Below are 18,567 nucleotides of genomic sequence, written 5' to 3' on the forward strand. Positions count from 1 at the left end.
GGGACAAGGTTATTCTATATAATGTTGGGAGATCATATCATGCATGTAGAACTTGAACCTAAATTACGCGATAAGAAATCACTAAGCATCAAAATTACATGAATAAGATATTAAAAAACATGAATAAGAAATCACTAAATTACATGAATAAGAAATTGCCTAGAACTTGAACCTAAATTACATGAATAAGAAATCACTAAGCATAAAAACTGTAAATTACCGGATTAAAAGAGAAAAACAGAAAATTTATATGATATTTAATGGAAAAAACCTAAATTTAATATTTTTTCGTACTATTGTTCTTCATGAATTGTTTGCCATATGTCATTTGCTACTAATTAACAAGTATCTGAATAATGTTTTAAAAAATAAAATGATGAAAGTCAATATTCTTTTAAATGCATATTTATTTGATAAGCATATTAATAATTAATAGATATGATCCATTAATGGTATTTCCATTTTTTGCTTTGACTTATGGTTGTAATTAAGTGGGGTTTCCATATTTCAATTGTAAAAGATGAAAAAGAAAAGAAGAAGATATGATCTGTATCTTGCTCTTCAATTCTCTATTTGCAATGTATGAAATATTAAGTAGATTAGTTGAGGTGATTAAAATTCTTGAAATCTACCCTCACTTAAGTATAATTGTGATTATTTTTGTGTACCATAAGTATCATTAATGATTTAATATACACAAACTATAGAAAATAATAGAGAATAAAAGCTCTATAGCAAAACTAATAAAACTGAGTTTACAAAGTGCAAAGAGTGACATATAAAATCTCTCTCTCTCTCTCTCTCTCACTATATTAACTAAAAAACCCATAAAAGTATCTTGAGAAGTTCTCTGTTTAACCAATAAATCGAAGAGGAAGGAGAAACAATGGCGGAGGGAATCAAAGAGTAGCGTTCTACAAGCTTTTCACGTTTGCAGATCGATACAACATCATTTTAATGGCCATCGGGACCATCTGCGCTGCGGCTAACGGCCTAACTCAGCCGTTTATGACAGTACTCATGGGGCAGCTCATTCGCGTGTTTTGTTTCTCGTTCACCGGAGAGAAACAAGCAACGGAGAAATATGAGAAGAAGCTTGAGATTGCCTACAAATCTATGGTACAAGGGCTATACTATGGTATAGGCATTGGGATAATGATGGTTGTGGCATATTGTACCTATGGTTTTGCGATATGGTACGGCGCTCGGCTAATAATGGAAATAGGATATAAGGGAGGTCATGTCATAAACGTGATTATGTCAATCTTGACTGGAGGAATGTTAGTAAAACGATTAATTACTTGTCCTCTAAAAAATCTTAACTTCTTACACATTCAATTCACTTCGTAGGGCGTTGGGACAGACATTGCCTTCTCTTAACGATTTTGCGGCCGGGCAAGCTGCAGCTTACAAAATGTTCTACGTACGATCCAGAATCAGGAGAAGTTTTAATTGATGGAATTGACTTAAAGAAGTTTCAAGTGAGATGGATTAGAAGTAAGATTGGTCTCGTAAGCCAAGAACCTATACTTTTTGCGACCACAATTAGGGAAAACATTGTTTATGGCAAAAAAGATGCGTCCGATCAAGAAATCAGAACCGCACTTGAGCTCGCTAACGACAGTAAATTCATCCATAAACTCCCACAGGTAGTTAAACTTTAGTTATAACCAATTTGGTCGTTAAAGCAATTGTTTAGATTTCTTAGTTCTTAGTTCTTTTTTTTTTCCAGGGTTTGGAAACGATGGTAGGAGAGCATGGAACACAATTATCAGGTGGGCAAAAGCAAAGGATCGCAATTGCAAGGGCGGTTTTGAAAAACCCTAAAATATTGCTTCTTGATGAAGCTACAAGCGCTTTGGATGCAGAATCTGAATGTGTGGTTCAAGACACTCTTGTAAAGCTAATGTTGAGCAGGACCACTGTAGTGGTGGCTCACCGACTTACTACCATTAGAACCGCCGATATGATCGCTGCCATGGACTTTGATTCTTTGAACGAGCAGAAAACTTTAAAATAATTCTTTTGTCAACAACAAAAGAACAAGTAAATCGATAATTGCTAATTAATATTAAGTTGTTATGGCTTTGTTGACTAAAAGTTAAAGAAAGAAAAGTGGTGTTGCATATGGCCGACACGGTCTATCTTTTATTCTTTGTTGGTTGTTCATATCTCATTTTAACTTTTCCATGCAGTTAATTAATCAAATTTTATTTAGTTTACTAATGGTTCGATTTTATTTTGGATTAATGATATCCAACCAATGCTCATTGATGTATTATATCATTCGGAACGCCATAATGTTATGTGGTTTTGAGTGTAGATATGATAATGATTTATAATTTGATTAAATCACACCAATATATATGTTCTAAAACCTGTTAGACGAGACCTAGTGGATGGCACCTAGACCTGTTCGTTTGGTGAACTAGACAAAATATCTGGATACAGTATCAAGACGCAGTATGTGGACGCAACATTTAGATGATGTTCGTTTGTGTTATTGGTTCATGTGTCCATAAATTGTATCTGGATTCAATTATGTTTGTTTTGTAATTTGATATCTGTATATGGATACAATATATGTAAAATACAAAAAAACCTTTTATTTTATGTTGAATATGTTTTAGTGGTTTAAATTTACTTGTGTTTTTTTTGCTTATTTTCATATATATATATATATATATTAAATAAATATTTAAAAATGAGATTTTCCTTTTTTGGTAGAAAAACAAAATTTTGCAGTTTTTGCGGGAAAACAAGATTTTGCGAGTTTGACGAGAAAATAATATTTTGTATTTTTTGCGGAAAATGTAATTTTGCGGTTTTAGCGGAAAAACGAGATTTTGTGGTTTTGGCGAAAAAAGAGATTTTGCTGTTTGGCGGAAAAACGAGATTTTGCGGTTTTGACGGGAAAAAGTATTGTGGTTTTGGCGGGAAAACAAGATTTTGCGAATTTGGTGAGAAAATAAAAATTTGCATTTTTTGCGAAAAACGTAATTTTTCGGTTTTGGCGGAAAAACGAGATTTTGTGGTTTTGGCGGAAAAACGAGATTTTACGGTTTTGGTGGAAAAATGAGATTTTACGGTTTTTACGAGAAATCGTAATTTTACGCACACTTCTCTGTATTCAAATCGGCTAAACATGTCAAATAATTTGGTGACCGACCAAAGAACCCAAAAACTATTCTATAAAATAATATATAGTTTTTGTTACAAGAATTTAGTAAAATGGAATATAGTTTTCATAGAATATAGTTTGTGTGATTAATAAAAATAATAATATACTTCAGTCTTTCAAACTCACTTTGCTATATGTGTAACATCTCTCTACTTCCATGGTCGCTGACCAGTCGATCAAGAAAGCCCGTTGGACTAAGTTCTTTGCATGATGAGTCTAGATGCTGCCTTGAGTCAGGACCTTCTTGGACATCAAGACAACTCGTTCTTTCATTAATCTATGGAATCAAAATCTCTTTCACGAGCTTTTCTTTGTCTTTTGTTGAACAAGCGCTGCTCAAAATTTCAGGCATCTCAAAATTGTTTGGAGAAGCACTTTTACCATTAAATAATTACAAAGATTATTTCTATTAAAGTAGAATTTTCAGATTAAAAAAAATAACAATTTTTAATATAGGAATTTGACTAATGGACCGGCAGTTGTGGTTCAATAGTTGACAAAAAAAACAATAAATAACAGTTTTTAATAAATCAATAAAAAGTGAGCAATTAAAAAAATTAAAGGGATATGTTAAATATCAATAACACATCTGAAGTCTAACAGAAAATATATTTATGATTTTTTTTGTAATTATTATTTTTGTATTTTAAATAATTAATAATAGAAATTTATAAAATAAAGTCTGGGAAATAGCAATATATCTTAGATTGATATGGAAAAATAAATTGTTCTTTCGAAAATGAAAAAGTTAATATTGAATATTATGAGTTTTGATAAATGTAAATTAAGATTGAATTGCATCAATTATTTGCAACTGATATCAATAAAATTATGAAATACATGTATTTATGCGATTCGCTGTTGTGCAGTAGGGAAAAATCATCGAGAAAGGTTAGGGTTTTTAATAGTACCTTACACTACAAGTAATCATTTTTTTTTCTTATGTATATGAACAAATATGTTGTAACCAGGAACTCATGAGGAGATGTTTCAAGATCCCGAGGGAGCATACTCACAGCTAGTTCGTCTACAAGAAGGATCTAAGAAAGAAGAAGCAAGAGACAAGGAACATGAAAATCTAAAATGAGTTTCGAAATCGAATGTTCGGGTAACCAAAACGGAATCCATAGAAGAAAATCATCAGGTAGCCGCCAATCCTTCACTAGTACATCTGTATTTGGTTTACCGGGAGTGATTAGCTTGAACCAGACGGAAGAGTTCCCCGAGAATATCTCTTCAACCAAAAATCAAACGGCCAAGAAAGGCAAGAAAGTATCATTGAGAAGGCTTGCCCAACTTAACAAACCAGAAATTTCTGTTTTGTTGGTTGGTTCATTGGCTGCAGTGATTCACGGTGTTGTCTTCCCTGTACAAGGTTTGCTTCTGTCTCACACGATCAGGATATTCTTTGAGCCTTCAAATCAACTAAAGAGTGATTCTCGTTTTTGGGCTCTTATTTTCGTCGCGCTTGGCTTAACCGACCTGATTGTGATCCCATTTCAATTCTACTTATTCGCTATCGCTGGAGGAAAGCTGATTAAACGAATCAGATCGCTAACGTTTGATAAAGTTTTGCACCAGGATATAAGTTGGTTCGACGATACTAGCTAGGAATTCTAGGTAATGTAAAATATTATGCTTCTACTATACTAATTATAGTTACCGTCTTTTTCTTAAGTTTAATGTTTTTTTTCTTTTCTTTTTCTTTTGGCCAGCGGTGCGATTGGAGAGAGGTTGTCCACAGATGCTTCGACGGTGAAGAGTATCGTAGGAGCATTGGGGTTGATCATGCAAAATATGGCAACTATAACCGCAGCATTTATTATAGCGTTTACGGCTAATTGGTTATTGGCTTTAGGGGCCTTATTGGTGTCACCAATAATGTTCTTTCAAGCATACTATCATATCAAGTTTATAACCGGTTTTAACAAAAAATCAAAAGTTAGTAGTTACGTATTCAAACAACATTGGTTAAACTCGATCGATCTGGTTCAGTTTAGTCTAACCTGCTTTATACTTCAATTAGGAAAAAATATGAAGAGGCTAGCCAGGTCGCAAAAGACGCGGTGAGCAGCATAAGGACCGTTGCATCGTTCTGCGCAGAGGATAAAGTGATGGATTTATACCAAGAGTTATGTGAGTCACCAAAGCAACAAAGTGTCAAGTTAGGACTCGTGAGTGGTTTGTGTTACGGTTGCTCATTCTTGGCGCTCTACATCATCGAGGCCTTATGCTTTGTTGGCGGTGCCTGGTTGATTCAGACCAGGAGGGCTACCTTCGGAGAATTCTTTCAGGTACTAAAGAGTAGTTTAAAAGTTAAAGTTCTATTCTGATCCGGTTTGTGATATTGAAGTGGTTTTGTAACATTTCAGGTTTTCTTTGCGTTAACATTGACAACCATAGGAGTGACTCAAACGAGTGCTATGGCACCTGACATAAGCAAAGCAAAAGACTCTGCTGCTTCGATTTTTGATATCCTCGATACTAAACCGAAGATAGACTCGAGTTCTGATACTAGGATTTTTGTGTCTCCTAGCAGGTCTCAATTAACCTTATGCAGTTGTAGTACAGAAAATGTCAATCCAAATGAGAAACTTTACTAACAATCGAGATGCAATCAAGCAGTCACAAGTTAAGCCAGATTCAAAATGAGTTTTTGTCTAACAACCTAGAGTGAGCGAGAAGCAAGAACAAAACGAGTTTGCAGAACAAGAGCTAAAATGCAATAACTTAAGAGAGCAAAAACAAGCTAAACGAGCAGAGACAAATGAGCAAGCTATTGGAACAGAAATAAAGAACAAGCTTAAAGATGCAGAAACAATTAGATAAGATAGAAGTTCTAAGGATGGGAGTAATTGATGTCGGTGGAGTCTCTTAATCTACAGAGTGTTTAACATACCACAAGCAAGCTATCCCTAAACAATGAACATCACGACTTAGCTAATCCAATCTCTTGACAGAAGCTACTCAAACTCAAACACTTCCAAACCTAGCTCTCGCTAAAGAAACATGATCAAGCAGGCATGACAAACAAGTTCATTCACGTCAACAAACACCCTAGACAACTAATCTCTTAGGCTAGGAATGTAAGTCTCTGGCACTAGTTGGTCAGACATTTCATCGAACACCTTTTGGGTGTCGAAATATCTAACACATAGTTCCAATTGATCAGAGAGAAACTAGTATTTCTAACTCTAGTCCAGAAGGGAATCACACGAATCTAAACTTAAACACCCTACATACTAAGATCTTCCACCTAATCTATCCCATCCTCAAGAACTATCACACTACTCGGATCTAAAATCATCATCAAGGATACAATCTCAGAAAATGTTGAATCAAGCAACATCATATAGACAAAAATGAAATGAACAACTTTGTAGAAGAAATAAAATTCAAAACTCAATAAAATCAAAGCTATCTGGATTACAAAGTCTCAAGCGTTTTAGGTGGCTCGGTAAACCTTAGGGAAAAGAAAACAAAAACGAGATAAAAGATAAGATGTCTGAGTAAAAACTTAACAAAACGTATTTCTAGTAAAACATGGAAATCCCTAAAACATAAAACGACAATATAGAACGTCGGTTCGGGAACCCTTCTCGGACGCGTCTTCAGAACAAAATCGGGACGTCGGTTTAAGAGCGTCGATCGAGTCGGAGTCTAGGAAGTTTGATTGAATGGTGGCTTGAGATTGTTGATCGAGTGACAGCTTGAGAAGTGTCGTCTGATAGCTGCTGATCGAGTCGCGTCTTGAGGGTGCTCAGGAGCCCTCCTGGGACGTCTTGGTCGAGTCGCTGCTAACATCCGATCGAGTGGGAGCTCTCCTTTGCGTTCAGGTCGAGTCGGAATTCAGAACGTATCTGCGTCCACTAAAACGGAGATAACTCATGAACCACGACTCCGATTGGCTTAAAATCAACAGTATTGGAAAAATGACTCAATTTCCTACAACTTTTATGAAGACGTCGAAGGCTGAATTCCAAAGTAAAATCTTCACTCGACTCAATCAAAGACGTGGAAGGTTGAATCGCGCTAGGTAGTGTAGATCGAGTCGCTGAACTGCTCTCCTACTCTCTGTTTGCTCTTGATGGTTTGGACATCTCCTAAAATACCTGAAATAACTCCAATATGCAATATGCATGCAAGACCAATACCAAGACTACCTAAATATGCATATTATGCAAAAGAGACGAAAAATAATGCAAACCAATGAGTTAAGAGAACATAATAAATGAGAAATGCATGATGAAAGAGTGTAAAATATACACATATCAACTCCTCCAAACTTATTTTTTGCTTGCCCTCAAGCAAACGATCAAGAACAATGTAAGGAAGAGAGGTTTGAAGATGGGGTCTCAGAACCTAAAACATGTTGAATAGAGTAGTTAGAATCAAGGTCCTTGTTTTTAGTTCTATGATGCATGGTGAAGGAACTCTATTTAAAAACTTTAGACAAACTCATCACAACCTGAAACGCTTCTGAACCTTGATCTACACATGTTATCATTTCTATCATTCCCTTTAACATTCATTAACAAAAACCATGAATCAAGCTGTGCAATGTCATCAAACTCATTTGGCTCGGGTGAAAGGGTAGAGACAAAAATGGTCTCCTCTGCAAGTGGTTTTAAAAATATAGAATAGTGTTCTCTCGCTAAAATGAGTTGAACTTAAGAGAAGGCTAAAGGTTGAAACCAACTGATACATACAAGAGCAGTGTCCCGTCTACCCAAAGACCCCAAGGAAAATTGGCTCTAACTTTCTAACCCAGAAGTTGGTCCTATCTCTACCCTTCATCGATCTCTCTTTTAAAAACCATTCTCTCGTTCTTTTTACTTAGCCTTAGGAGGAGGTTACTTCATATTAATCTAGCAGATGAGAAACTTTTTTTTTATCACTATGGTTCTCTTTCTTTTCTTCTTAGCACTCTAGACTTCTTAACAGCGGCGGATCCAAAACACTTTTTAGTATGGGGCACACCGCACATTTAAACGAAAAAAAATTTAAGTTATATAAACATAAAAATAAGTTCTGTAATAAATTTTAAAACTATAAATAAAATAATTATATTTTCATGGCTATTTCATTTTCTACTTTATTAAATGTTTTCACCCAATTTTTTTTTACTATTGTTTAAAAATCGCTAATTATAGGTTACATTGATATATGAACAAATTATCTATTTAATGATAAAATAACATAATTTATAAGTTTTATGAATAACAAATCATTTTATTAAACTAGAGAAAACTAGTTTGTCTAACTAGTCACATTATAAAATAATCACAAAACAATTACTTATTATAAACATGTTTGATGTATTTAGAACTAGAAAACAACTAAAAAGGTTACGATAATTAAAGTTTTAGTTGACGGAAAAAAAACTAGATTAATTATGATATAATTTTCCTATGGTAATTTCCTAAAATAATTGTAGGAACTTATATTCCACCTGGAAACACAAAAATCGCAGACTTTTATTAACAAAGTTATGTGGGTCGTTTTTGTTAATTATTTTGAACTGAAATAATTTTCTTTACGTTTTTTAATAGAACTGATTGGGTTGAGGCACATATTTGATTTGTAATTAGGGGGTGGCACGTTTCAAAAATATTCAACTAGACAGATAATTAAATACATAAATACATATTATACAAAGGAAAAAAAAAAAAAAAAAAAAACAGTGTGGGGCACGTGCCACACCACTCTTAGCCTTGCGTCCGCCCCTGCTTCTTAAGCGTTTTGCTTTCTCTTCTTTGTCTAAATTTTTTCTTTCTATGCCCAGAACCAATAACACTTTTACATTGCACAACCCACATCCTTTACTCGACTTGTAAACCTTGAAAACTCATTCCCCCTCTTAAAGACTCTTTATCCTTTTTTCTTTCTCTTTTCAGTACAATCCAATCCCAAAACCCAAAATCGAGTTCTCACCTTGTCCTACTAGTTCGTAAAGTGCGAACTAGAACTACACATGATCCTGCTCTTGTCGGCTAGAACCTAACAATTTCTAACAAGCTCAACTCGGAAAAGGCCTCACACTCAAGAATACAATTGGCTTGAAAGAACGGTTGGTTAAGGGTGCGGAAAACTGTTCCAAAGATGGGAATCAGCTTCTTGGATTAACAAGGGTGGTAAAAAGGAGAAAGATAATCCAAGTATGTATATGGTATCCATGAGTTCAAATTCAATGCATAACAGGATAATTGCAAGTTAGGATTAGGTTCAGGTAGATAGGGAATGATGTCAATTCAAAACATGCTTCAATCAAGACTAGAATGCAATTTCAAGAATCCAAAACCTGGTTCAGTCTTACATTTAAAGTTCAATCAACATGCATCAAAGAACTAATAACAAAGGCCTTGATCCTATCCTATTGAATTCAGCATGCTAACAAGGTTACAATCATCATCAACTCCTATACTAAATGCAACAGAAACTACATGAACACTCTTTTTTTTGTGGAAACTTTTTGAAAATTTTTCAAATTTTTATGGGTTTTCTATGCAAATAGATGAATGGAGACTTAAAAATGATATGATGCAAAAATTTGAAATAATAATCACAGGAAACAACATCAGATACATCATCTCAAACCCTCCCCCAAACTTAAATTACACAGTCCCTTGTGTAAGATAAATTTGAAGTAGGATTTGAGAATCATAATAGAAACAAATGCAAGGATGAGATGGTATATACAAAGGAAACGTAGGTGTACCTCAGTAGTAGAAGAAAGAGTCGGTGCTCGCGACGACGGATCGAGTGAGATGATGGCGATAGAAACTTCACGGCGTCGGATCGAGTTAGGTGAGAAAATCAGTTTTTGCGAAGGTGAGCTACCCCATCCCACTAAGACGTTGGGTCGAGTCGGAGCATCGTCGGGATGAGGATGCTCCAAGTAGCAGCTCCGTGAGACGCTGATCGAGTGGAGTGATGGTTGGTTCCAGGAGCAGCTCCTGTTCGTCGTCGATCGAGTGGGAGTCTTCAACACCGGATCGAGTTAGAACTCCGTCGAGTCGTGGCTTGGTCGAGTCGTCGGCAAGAGCGTCATGAGAGCTCCTCTTCTATTGCTTCATGTCTGCAAAACCCAACACTCTGCTATTTGTATTTTTTTTTCTTTTTCCACTTTAGTTAGCCATACTCCCTTCTGTGGATTCCTGAACAGCAGAAAACGAAAAACAAAAATTAAAAACACAAGATCCTAAATTGTATTTACAGAGATACCTTTGGGACTTCCTCCCAAGTGAGCTTGTTTAAAGTCTCTGAGCTTGACTTTGCATGGTCCTTATGCTTTGGGAGATTCATAGAGAGGTGATGAGCTCCCCTCTGGTATGTCTTGTCTAGCCAGATACTCCTTAACATTCTGTCCAGGTTCAACAACAAATGAACTGCTCTTCCTCATTATCCCAAACCTCCGCCTTAATTTCCTTAGAGGAGAGCTTCTCATTGTACCTTGGAGCTTCTTGATTTGCCCACTCATCTCCTTCACCATAGCTGTTAACTCTCTCACTGAATCCCCTAGAATCTTGGTAGTTTGGAGTTCAGACAAACTGTCAAGCGCTAGAGGACTTGTCTCTTGCGGTTGGTGAAGTTTAGGAAGCAGGTCATGACGCTTAGGGAGAGCAACAACTACACTCGAGTTGGAACACGGTCGAGTGCCCCTTTGAGTTTTTTCTTTGGTTACCCAAACTCCTGTTTCTGCCTCATTCACACCCTCAAAGATGTCAAACCCAGCTTTCTGATCTTTCTCTTCAATCACGAAGGTTTGCCCATCAATAGTTGGCTTCTTCTTAGCATCCTTGATATCAAACTTCATCTTGAAGTTCTTACCCAGATTGAGATCAATCATCCCCTTCTTGACATCAATGACTGCTCCAACTGTAGCTAAAAAAGGTCTTCCCAGAATTAGTGGATCCTTAGGCTCTTGATCCATTTCCATTACCACAAAGTCAGTAGGAATCTCAGCTTGTCCAATTTTGAAGGGAAGGTTCTCTGGTAGACCATGAGGCAGTCTAGTAGTCCTATCAGCTAATATCAAGCAGAGGTTGCTTGACTTGTATTTGTTGAATCCTAGCCTCTGAGCTATAGAGAGTGACATGAGGCTGACCGAAGCACCAAGGTCACATAGGCTGTTACTGAAATCCAATGGACCTATAGTACAAGGTAGAGTAAAAGACCCAGGGTCTTCAAGCTTTTTAGGGACAATCATCTCCACTTCATTACATTGGTGACTCAACATGATTGTCTCCTCATCGTCTCTAACCTTTTCATGAGATGCCTTAGCTGCTTCCTCATTTTCCTTGATTCTTTGGATAATGGATTCCTTAAGGGACTTAGGGGATGAAGGTATATGACCTGAGATTGTAGGTAGTGACATATGGAGTTCAAGTTCTTCCAATTGTTGATCAAACTCAGCTTTGTACTTCTCTATTAACTCCCTTTTGTATGTTCCAGGGATTGGCAAAGAGGATAAAAAGGGTGGTGCACTGGATAGAGTTGTTCTTCCCCCGGTTACAACTTGTTCTTCAGCATGTCCAGATGCTATACGAGTGTCTACACTAATAGTTACATGATCCAGGTGATTGTGTGTCTCATCTGGTGACACATCAAGCTGTTTGTTGTCTTGCACAGAGTCTTCTTTCTGGGTTAAATCCTCCCTTTGAATGATGGCATTGCACTCACGGCTTAGTACCACCATCCCTTGAACTTCCTTTGATCTCTCCATCACCAAGTCTTTGAGGAATTTCTGGTAATGAGGAACTAGTGCAAATGCATCCAGCAACGACATCCTCAACTCAATCTCCTTGACTTTTTTTTCGAACAGAGCTTTATACTTCTCAGTAAGCTGCTTCCTAAACCTCACTGGAAATGGTAAAGGTGGCTTGTATGGTGGAGGAATGAATCTCACAGGTTTATCCTTGGGAGCAGCGGGTTCTTTAGTAGCTTGAGAATCAGATTGGTTGGCTGACTCAATTGGATCCTTGAGCACCTCGACGGGATCCTCTATCTGAACTTCATCTTGAAGAAAACCCTCCCCATCTAAACTCTCATTGTCCTCACTGAGCCGTACATCGACAACTTGGGTGGTGATGGCATGGATAGGAGCATAGTCCTTGGGGTTTTGAACTGCTTTTCCAGGTAGTTGGTCAGGTGTTGGGGTTGAAGTAGAGACAGTCTTGCCTTCCATATACTTCATCTTGGAGGTAAGAGCTTCAAACTTGACATTAAGATCATTGTATGAACACTCCATTCTCTGACTAAGCTCAGCAAACTTCTTGGCAGTATCCATAGACCCGCTAGCTTGACCCTGAAGAAGTTGTTGCGGAACCAGTTGAGGGCAAAATCCTGGTGGTGGTCATGAGGGAGCTTGGTAACCTTGCTGGAATTTTTGTTTAGGGACGAATCCCTGATTGTAAGGAACAAAAGGTTTTTGTTAACCTTGTTGTTACTGCTGAGGAGGGTACACCTGATCCTGTGGATTTGCAACGTTGGTGCTTCGGTAAGACAAATTGGGGTTCGTCTGATAGGGGTTGTAACCCTTGTTGTATCCACCTTGATTCTGGACGTAGTTGATCGCCTCGGACTGTTCACCCTCCCCATCTTGAACGTGAAAATGTGCACCCTCAGATACAAAGTGGACGCTCTTCTGTTGATTGAGCAAGAGGCGGTCAAGCTTCACATTGACGTTCTTGAGGTCCCTCTTGTACTTCTTCTCAGAACCATCGTCGCCTCTAACTGTGCGGTCGTAGTCTTCATTGTAGTTGCCATCAGACTGGGCGAGATTTTCAACGAGTTGCCAACCTTCATCAACGTCTTTGTTCAGGAAGTTGCCATTTGAAACAGTGTCAAGCAGCATACGTATCTTTGGTAGCACACCACGGTAGAGAGTGCTCAGCAATGACTCGTTGCTGAATCCGTGATGGGGACATTGGCTATGGTAACTCTTGAAACGCTCCCAGGCTTTGCAGAATGATTATGAGATATCGTTCCTGAGATGTGCTGTTCTAGAGTTGGAGAAGAACTTGGCCAATAAGGCTTTCTTGCAACCATCCCAGGTGGTGATTGATCCCTTGGGATGGTTTTTCTCCCATTGATGAGCTTTGTCTCCCAGAGAGAATGGGAAGAGGCGCAACTTGTAACCATCCTCACTCACGCCGTTGATCTTGGTGAGACTGCACAGACGGTCGAACTCGTCCAAGTGGTCGAGTGGATCCTCCATAGGCAACCGTGAAACTTGTTTCCTTGGATCATGGAGATCAGAGCACTCTTGATTTCGAAGTTGTTGTTCTGCACGATGGGAGGGACGATTCCAGCATGCTGAGTATGAGTGTTCGGTGCATCCCCAACACCAATGTTTCGCGGTCCCGGATGTGGTCCACTCGGTTGATCCATTGTGACGGGTGCGGGCTGATCAGTGAGTTGACGAGCTTGTCGTGATCTTTGTAACCGGTTGATATCGTCGATAGCAGGAAGGAGGTTCTGATGTCCTCTTGATCTGGTGTGCATGCAACGTTCCAATCAACAGGTTCCTGAGATGCAAAACAAACAAGCAGACAACCAAAACAAGTCAGTACTCAGAATGATAAGTGTAATAGAACTTAATCTTTGCAAAACTTGAAATCTTAAATGTAGCAAAACGAATCCCAAATGGCAACGGCGCCAAATTAATACTAGGATTTTTGTGTCTCCTAGCAGGTCTCAATTAACCTTATGCAGTTGTAGTACAGAAGGTGTCAATCCAAATGGGAAACTTTACTAACAGTCGAGATGCAATCAAGCAGTCACAAGTTAAGCCAAATTCAAAATGAGTTTTTGTCTAACAACCTAGAGTGAACGAGAAGCAAGAACAAAACAAGTTTGCAGAACAAGAGCTAAAATGCAATAACTTAAGAGAGCAAAAACAAGCTAAACGAGCAGAGACAAATGAGCAAGCTATTGGAACAGAAATAAAGAACAAGCTTAAAGATGCAGAAACAATTAGATAAGATAGAAGTCCTAAGGATGGGAGTAATTGATGTCGGTGGAGTCTCTTAATCTACAGAGTGTTTAACATGCCACAAACAAGCTATCCCTAAACAATGAACATCACGACTTAGCTAATCCAATCTCTTGACAGAAGCTACTCAAACTCAAACACTTCCAAACCTAGCTCTCGCTAAAGAAACATGATCAAGCAGGCATGACAAACAAGTTCATTCACGTCAACAAACACCCTAGACAACTAATCTCTTAGGCTAGGAATGTAAGTCTCTGGCACTAGTTGGTCAGACATTTCATCGAACACCTTTTGGGTGTCGAAATGTCTAACACATAGTTCCAATTGATCAGAGAGAAACTAGTATTTCTAACTCTAGTCCAGAAGGGAATCACACGAATCTAAACTTAAACACCCTACATACTAAGATCTTCCACCTAATCTATCCCATCCTCAAGAACTATCACACTACTCGGATCTAGAAATCATCATCAAGGATACAATCTCAGAAAATGTTGAATCAAGCATCATCATATAGACAAAAATGAAATGAACAACTTTGTAGAAGAAATAAAATGCAAAAACTCAATAAAATCAAAGCTATCTGGATTACAAAGTCTCAAGCGTTTTAGGTGGCTCGGTAAACCTTAGGGAAAAGAAAACAAAAACGAGATAAAAGATAAGATGTCTGAGTAAAAACTTAACAAAACATATTTATAGTAAAACATGGAAATCCCTAAAACATAAAACGACAATATAGAACGTCGGTTCGGGAACCCTTCTCGGACGCGTCTTCAGAACAAAACTGAGACGTCGGTTTAAGAGCGTCGATCGAGTCGCATCGTGAGAGTGTCGATCGAGTCGGAGTCTAGGAAGTTTGATCGAATGGTGGCTTGAGATTGTTGATCGAGTGACAGCTTGAGAAGTGTCGTCTGAGAGCTGCTGATCGAGTCGCGTCTTGGGGGTGCTCAGGAGCCCTCCTTGGACGTCTTGGTTGAGTCGCTGCTAACATCTGATCGAGTGGGAGCTCTCCTTTGCGTGCAGGTCAAGTCGGAATTCAGAACGTATGTGCGTTCACTAAAACGGAGATAACTCATGAACCACGACTCCGATTGGCTTGAAATCAACGGTAGTGGAAAACTGACTCAATTCCCTAAAACTTTTATGAGGACGTAGAAGGCTGAATCCCAAATTAAAATCTTCACTCGACCCAATCAAAGACGTGGAAGGTTGGATCACGCTAGGTAGTGTAGATCGAGTCGCTAGGTAGTGTAGATCGAGTCGCTGAACTGCTCTCCTGCTCTCTGTTTGCTCTTGATGGTTTGGACATCTCCTAAAATACCTGAAATAACTCCAATATGCAAGACCAATGCGAAGACTACCTAAATATGCATATTATGCAAAAGAGACGAAAAACAATGCAAAAAAATGAGTTAAGAGAAAAGAATGAATGAGAAATGCATGATGAAAGAGTGTAAAATATACACATATCAAGTTCCGAGAAGGGGACAGTATTACCAATCGTCCACAGCAATATCGAGTTGCAACACGTCAGTTTCCGGTACCCTATGCGACCAGATATCTGATAGTTAAGCACAAGTCACTAAAAATCTGTATGAAATGGTTAATGGTTTTGGTTTTCACTTTTCAGACCGTAGCATTGGTTGGAGAGAGCGGGAGCCGTAAATCAACGGTGATAAGCTTGCTGGAGAGATTCTATGATCCAGATTTAGGCAAGATTCTTTTAGATCAACTTGAATTCAATCTTTGAAATTGAGTTGGTTAAGGTAACAAATGGGTTTGGTTAGTCAAGAACCGGTTCTGTTCAATGAGACAATAAGATCATTAAGAATGCGGATGTGATTGCGGTTGTGAAGAATGGTGTGATCGCGGAGAGTGGGAGACATGAGACGCTAATGGAGATTTCAGGTGGTGCTTATGTATCGCTTGTGGCTTTTCAAATAAGGGGGTGTATTGAATTTGATATTTTAAGAGATTTGGCGGGATTTTAATATTTTAGAATTTTGGGAGATTTGAGTGTAATTTTGGGAGATTTTGATATTTTGGCAGATTTTTGAGATTTGGGTTTTGGGATTTCGTGAAATTTGATTATAAATTTTAGGTGATTTTAGAATATAGAAAGGAAAGAAAAAAAAAAAACAGCTTGATTCAATGTCATGTGAAGAATCACATTTTACCCTAAACTTCACTCACACTTTGGTTGATTTTAAGAAGAAAAAAAATAGACATTGTACAGTAGTAGTTAAAAGGAGACAATGCATATCTCAATAAAAAGAATGAAGCAACTGCTCTTTCAGCACACATCTCCAAGCTCTCTCCCATTGGAGGTGGGATATCATAACTCCTACGCCATTCGTGAACTTGCTGTTTCCCGTATCTTTCTGCTGTTTCTTTCTTGTTAAGACCTTGCAATTCTCCATACCTAATATATCCAAAAAAACGTCAGAAACCAGATTTTATCTGTTTCAAAACTCTGATACGTTTGGTAGATATGTTTTACATTCTTTCATTGAGCTGCCAAGCGGGTATGACAGGAATAGATTGGTTTTTAATTTCATCACTAAAGACTTGACTCCAAGTTTTCGCCTGTTCGCTTTCATCATGCAAGATGATAGGAACCTAGATGAGTTTGATCCACTTATCAGTTACAAACCCCTAAAGACAAACATGCTGAGCTTGGTTTTGGTTTGGTTTTCCTACACATACCTTCTTACGACGGTGCTGAATCATAGCAAGCATTGCCGTCATCTGAGCACGGATTAAAGAAGATGTGAAGATAACATCAACAGGTATGTTACTAATCCTCTTCCCTGCTTCAATAGCTTCTTCAACACCTTTCTCTGTCAATGGCACATCAACACAACCTGTAAAAAGATTCTTCTCATTCCATAAAGATTCTCCATTCCTAATCAATATCAAAGCTGCTTCACTAAAAACACATAAAAAACATAAAAACTTGGTTTTAGATAAAAACAAGAGATTGTGATCACGACAAAAAACACTAATAGCAATTAACGGAGTTTTAATTACATAGAGGTCTACTTGGGAAGATACAAAAACACGATTAAGAAGAGTTAACAAATGACTGACTCAAGAACAGAGCCCAACAAGTAACTACAAAGAAGACGAAAGACCCAAAGAAAACAAAATGCTTTTTGTAGACAGAGACAAATCTGGTTTTTAGTAAACTAATCTCAATTGTTGAAAGATGTCTCAATTTTTTAGCAAAACTACTCTGAAGCTGTTGACCGTTTCTGCAGGTAACAAAATATCATAAAGCTCTTAATTTTTTCCACCACTCATTCCCCCTTTATTTTTAATTCTTGGATTAGTTTACTATGAAGCATTTGCTATCATGGGTTCGTACAAATCTGATCAGAGAGAGGCCTAAGCATTTGCTATCATGAGTTCGTACAAAGACACATTTTTTAAAACAACAATTTGATTTGATTCACTTTTGATGAATTTGATATCATACAATTTCCTCTAGTTAACACCAATTTCATCAAAACGTGAATCAAATCTGCAGTTTTTTTTTTGGGTTTTTTGCAAAATCAAAAGTATCTAAGAAATTTTAAGGGTAAGGGAAAATAAGCCGTAAAGATTCTCAAGAGGTTAATTACAAAACGATCGGAAGATTTGCTCAAGAATCAAGATACAAGACAGTTTACCTTGTCTATGATGAAGCTCCAGATAACTTGAGATATTTCGTCTCCCTGAGAGAATCAAGAAAGGATCTAAAAAAATTTAGGATTTATTCCTGCTGAAGATGAACTCGATTACACATCAACAATTTTTTTTTAGGATTTTTTCAGAGAGAAGACAGAAAGAGAGAGAGAGAAAGAGAAAGAGAAAGAGAAAGAAAAGAGAGGGTGCTACCAGTGTCGAAGAAGTTTTTTTTTTTGGTAGATCGAAGAAGTTTTTATACAAATATTTGAAAGTTTCACCATTAGAGGTGTGATTTTGTAAGATATATTTTTGAACTAATAGAAAAGTCTCCTATATTCACATTCAATAGATTTTTAAAACTTTTTTGTGATTTTTTGAATAACAGTAGATTTGAAATAAGATTTATAAATTATTGATTGAATAACAAGAGATTATAAATGATTTTTATAAATTTCACATTCAATAACATTGGATTTTAGATGATTTTTAAAAATCACCAATTAACTAACATGAGATTTAAGAATAACCCAAAATCTCTTAAAATCTTCGGCTAAGTACACCCCCTAAATGTTTTTGTTGTCAATGATTTATATATACTACTCCCTCTGTTTCAAAATATAAGATGTTTTAGAGAAGTTTTCTGTTTCATAATATAAGATATTTTCAAATTCCTATGCAACTTTTAGATTAGTTTAGTATTTTATATTATTCAGTATTGTTT

The 18,567-nt window shown here is 37.2% G+C and overlaps 1 protein-coding gene and 2 pseudogenes across 4 annotated transcripts; 2 read left to right on the forward strand and 1 right to left on the reverse strand.

The window, feature by feature from the left end:
- The first annotated feature begins 957 nt into the window (after positions 1 to 957).
- Positions 958 to 15,742, forward strand: LOC104728519 (ABC transporter B family member 7-like; annotated as a pseudogene).
- Positions 13,093 to 13,178, forward strand: LOC147934733 (small nucleolar RNA R71; annotated as a pseudogene).
- A 518-nt stretch (positions 15,743 to 16,260) lies between the features above and the next one.
- On the reverse strand, positions 16,261 to 18,129 carry LOC104728520 (2,3-bisphosphoglycerate-dependent phosphoglycerate mutase 1). 4 transcript variants are annotated; one of them, XM_087471622.1, is made up of 4 exons: positions 17,849 to 18,129; positions 16,884 to 17,106; positions 16,678 to 16,796; positions 16,261 to 16,599 (listed from the first exon to the last, which is right to left on the reverse strand). In XM_087471622.1, exons 2-4 carry the CDS (start codon positions 16,923 to 16,925, stop codon positions 16,356 to 16,358), a joined length of 405 nt encoding a protein of 134 aa, XP_087327748.1. In that variant the 5' UTR covers positions 16,926 to 17,106; positions 17,849 to 18,129; the 3' UTR covers positions 16,261 to 16,355. The 4 variants fall into 4 exon arrangements, 3 of the variants coding, with proteins under 3 accessions (XP_087327748.1, XP_087327750.1, XP_087327749.1); XM_087471624.1 differs by having other exon boundaries at positions 16,884 to 17,017; positions 17,849 to 18,124; XM_087471623.1 differs by having other exon boundaries at positions 16,884 to 17,041; positions 17,849 to 18,123.
- Positions 18,130 to 18,567: the final 438 nt, after the last annotated feature.

Source organism: Camelina sativa, chromosome 11, assembly GCF_030686135.1.
Source record: "Camelina sativa cultivar CO46 ecotype springtype chromosome 11, ASM3068613v1".
Taxonomy (NCBI): domain Eukaryota; kingdom Viridiplantae; phylum Streptophyta; class Magnoliopsida; order Brassicales; family Brassicaceae; genus Camelina; species Camelina sativa.

Coding starts and splice junctions, on each gene's coding strand:
- LOC104728520 (XM_087471622.1), bottom strand. CDS start 16,925: ATGACGGCAATGCTTGCTATGATTCAGCACCGTCGTAAGAAG. Junction 16,797..16,883: donor TTCAGCACCGTCGTAAGAAG/GTATGTGTAGGA, acceptor AAACTCATCTAG/GTTCCTATCATCTTGCATGA. Junction 16,600..16,677: donor TGGCAGCTCAATGAAAGAAT/GTAAAACATATC, acceptor TGGATATATTAG/GTATGGAGAATTGCAAGGTC.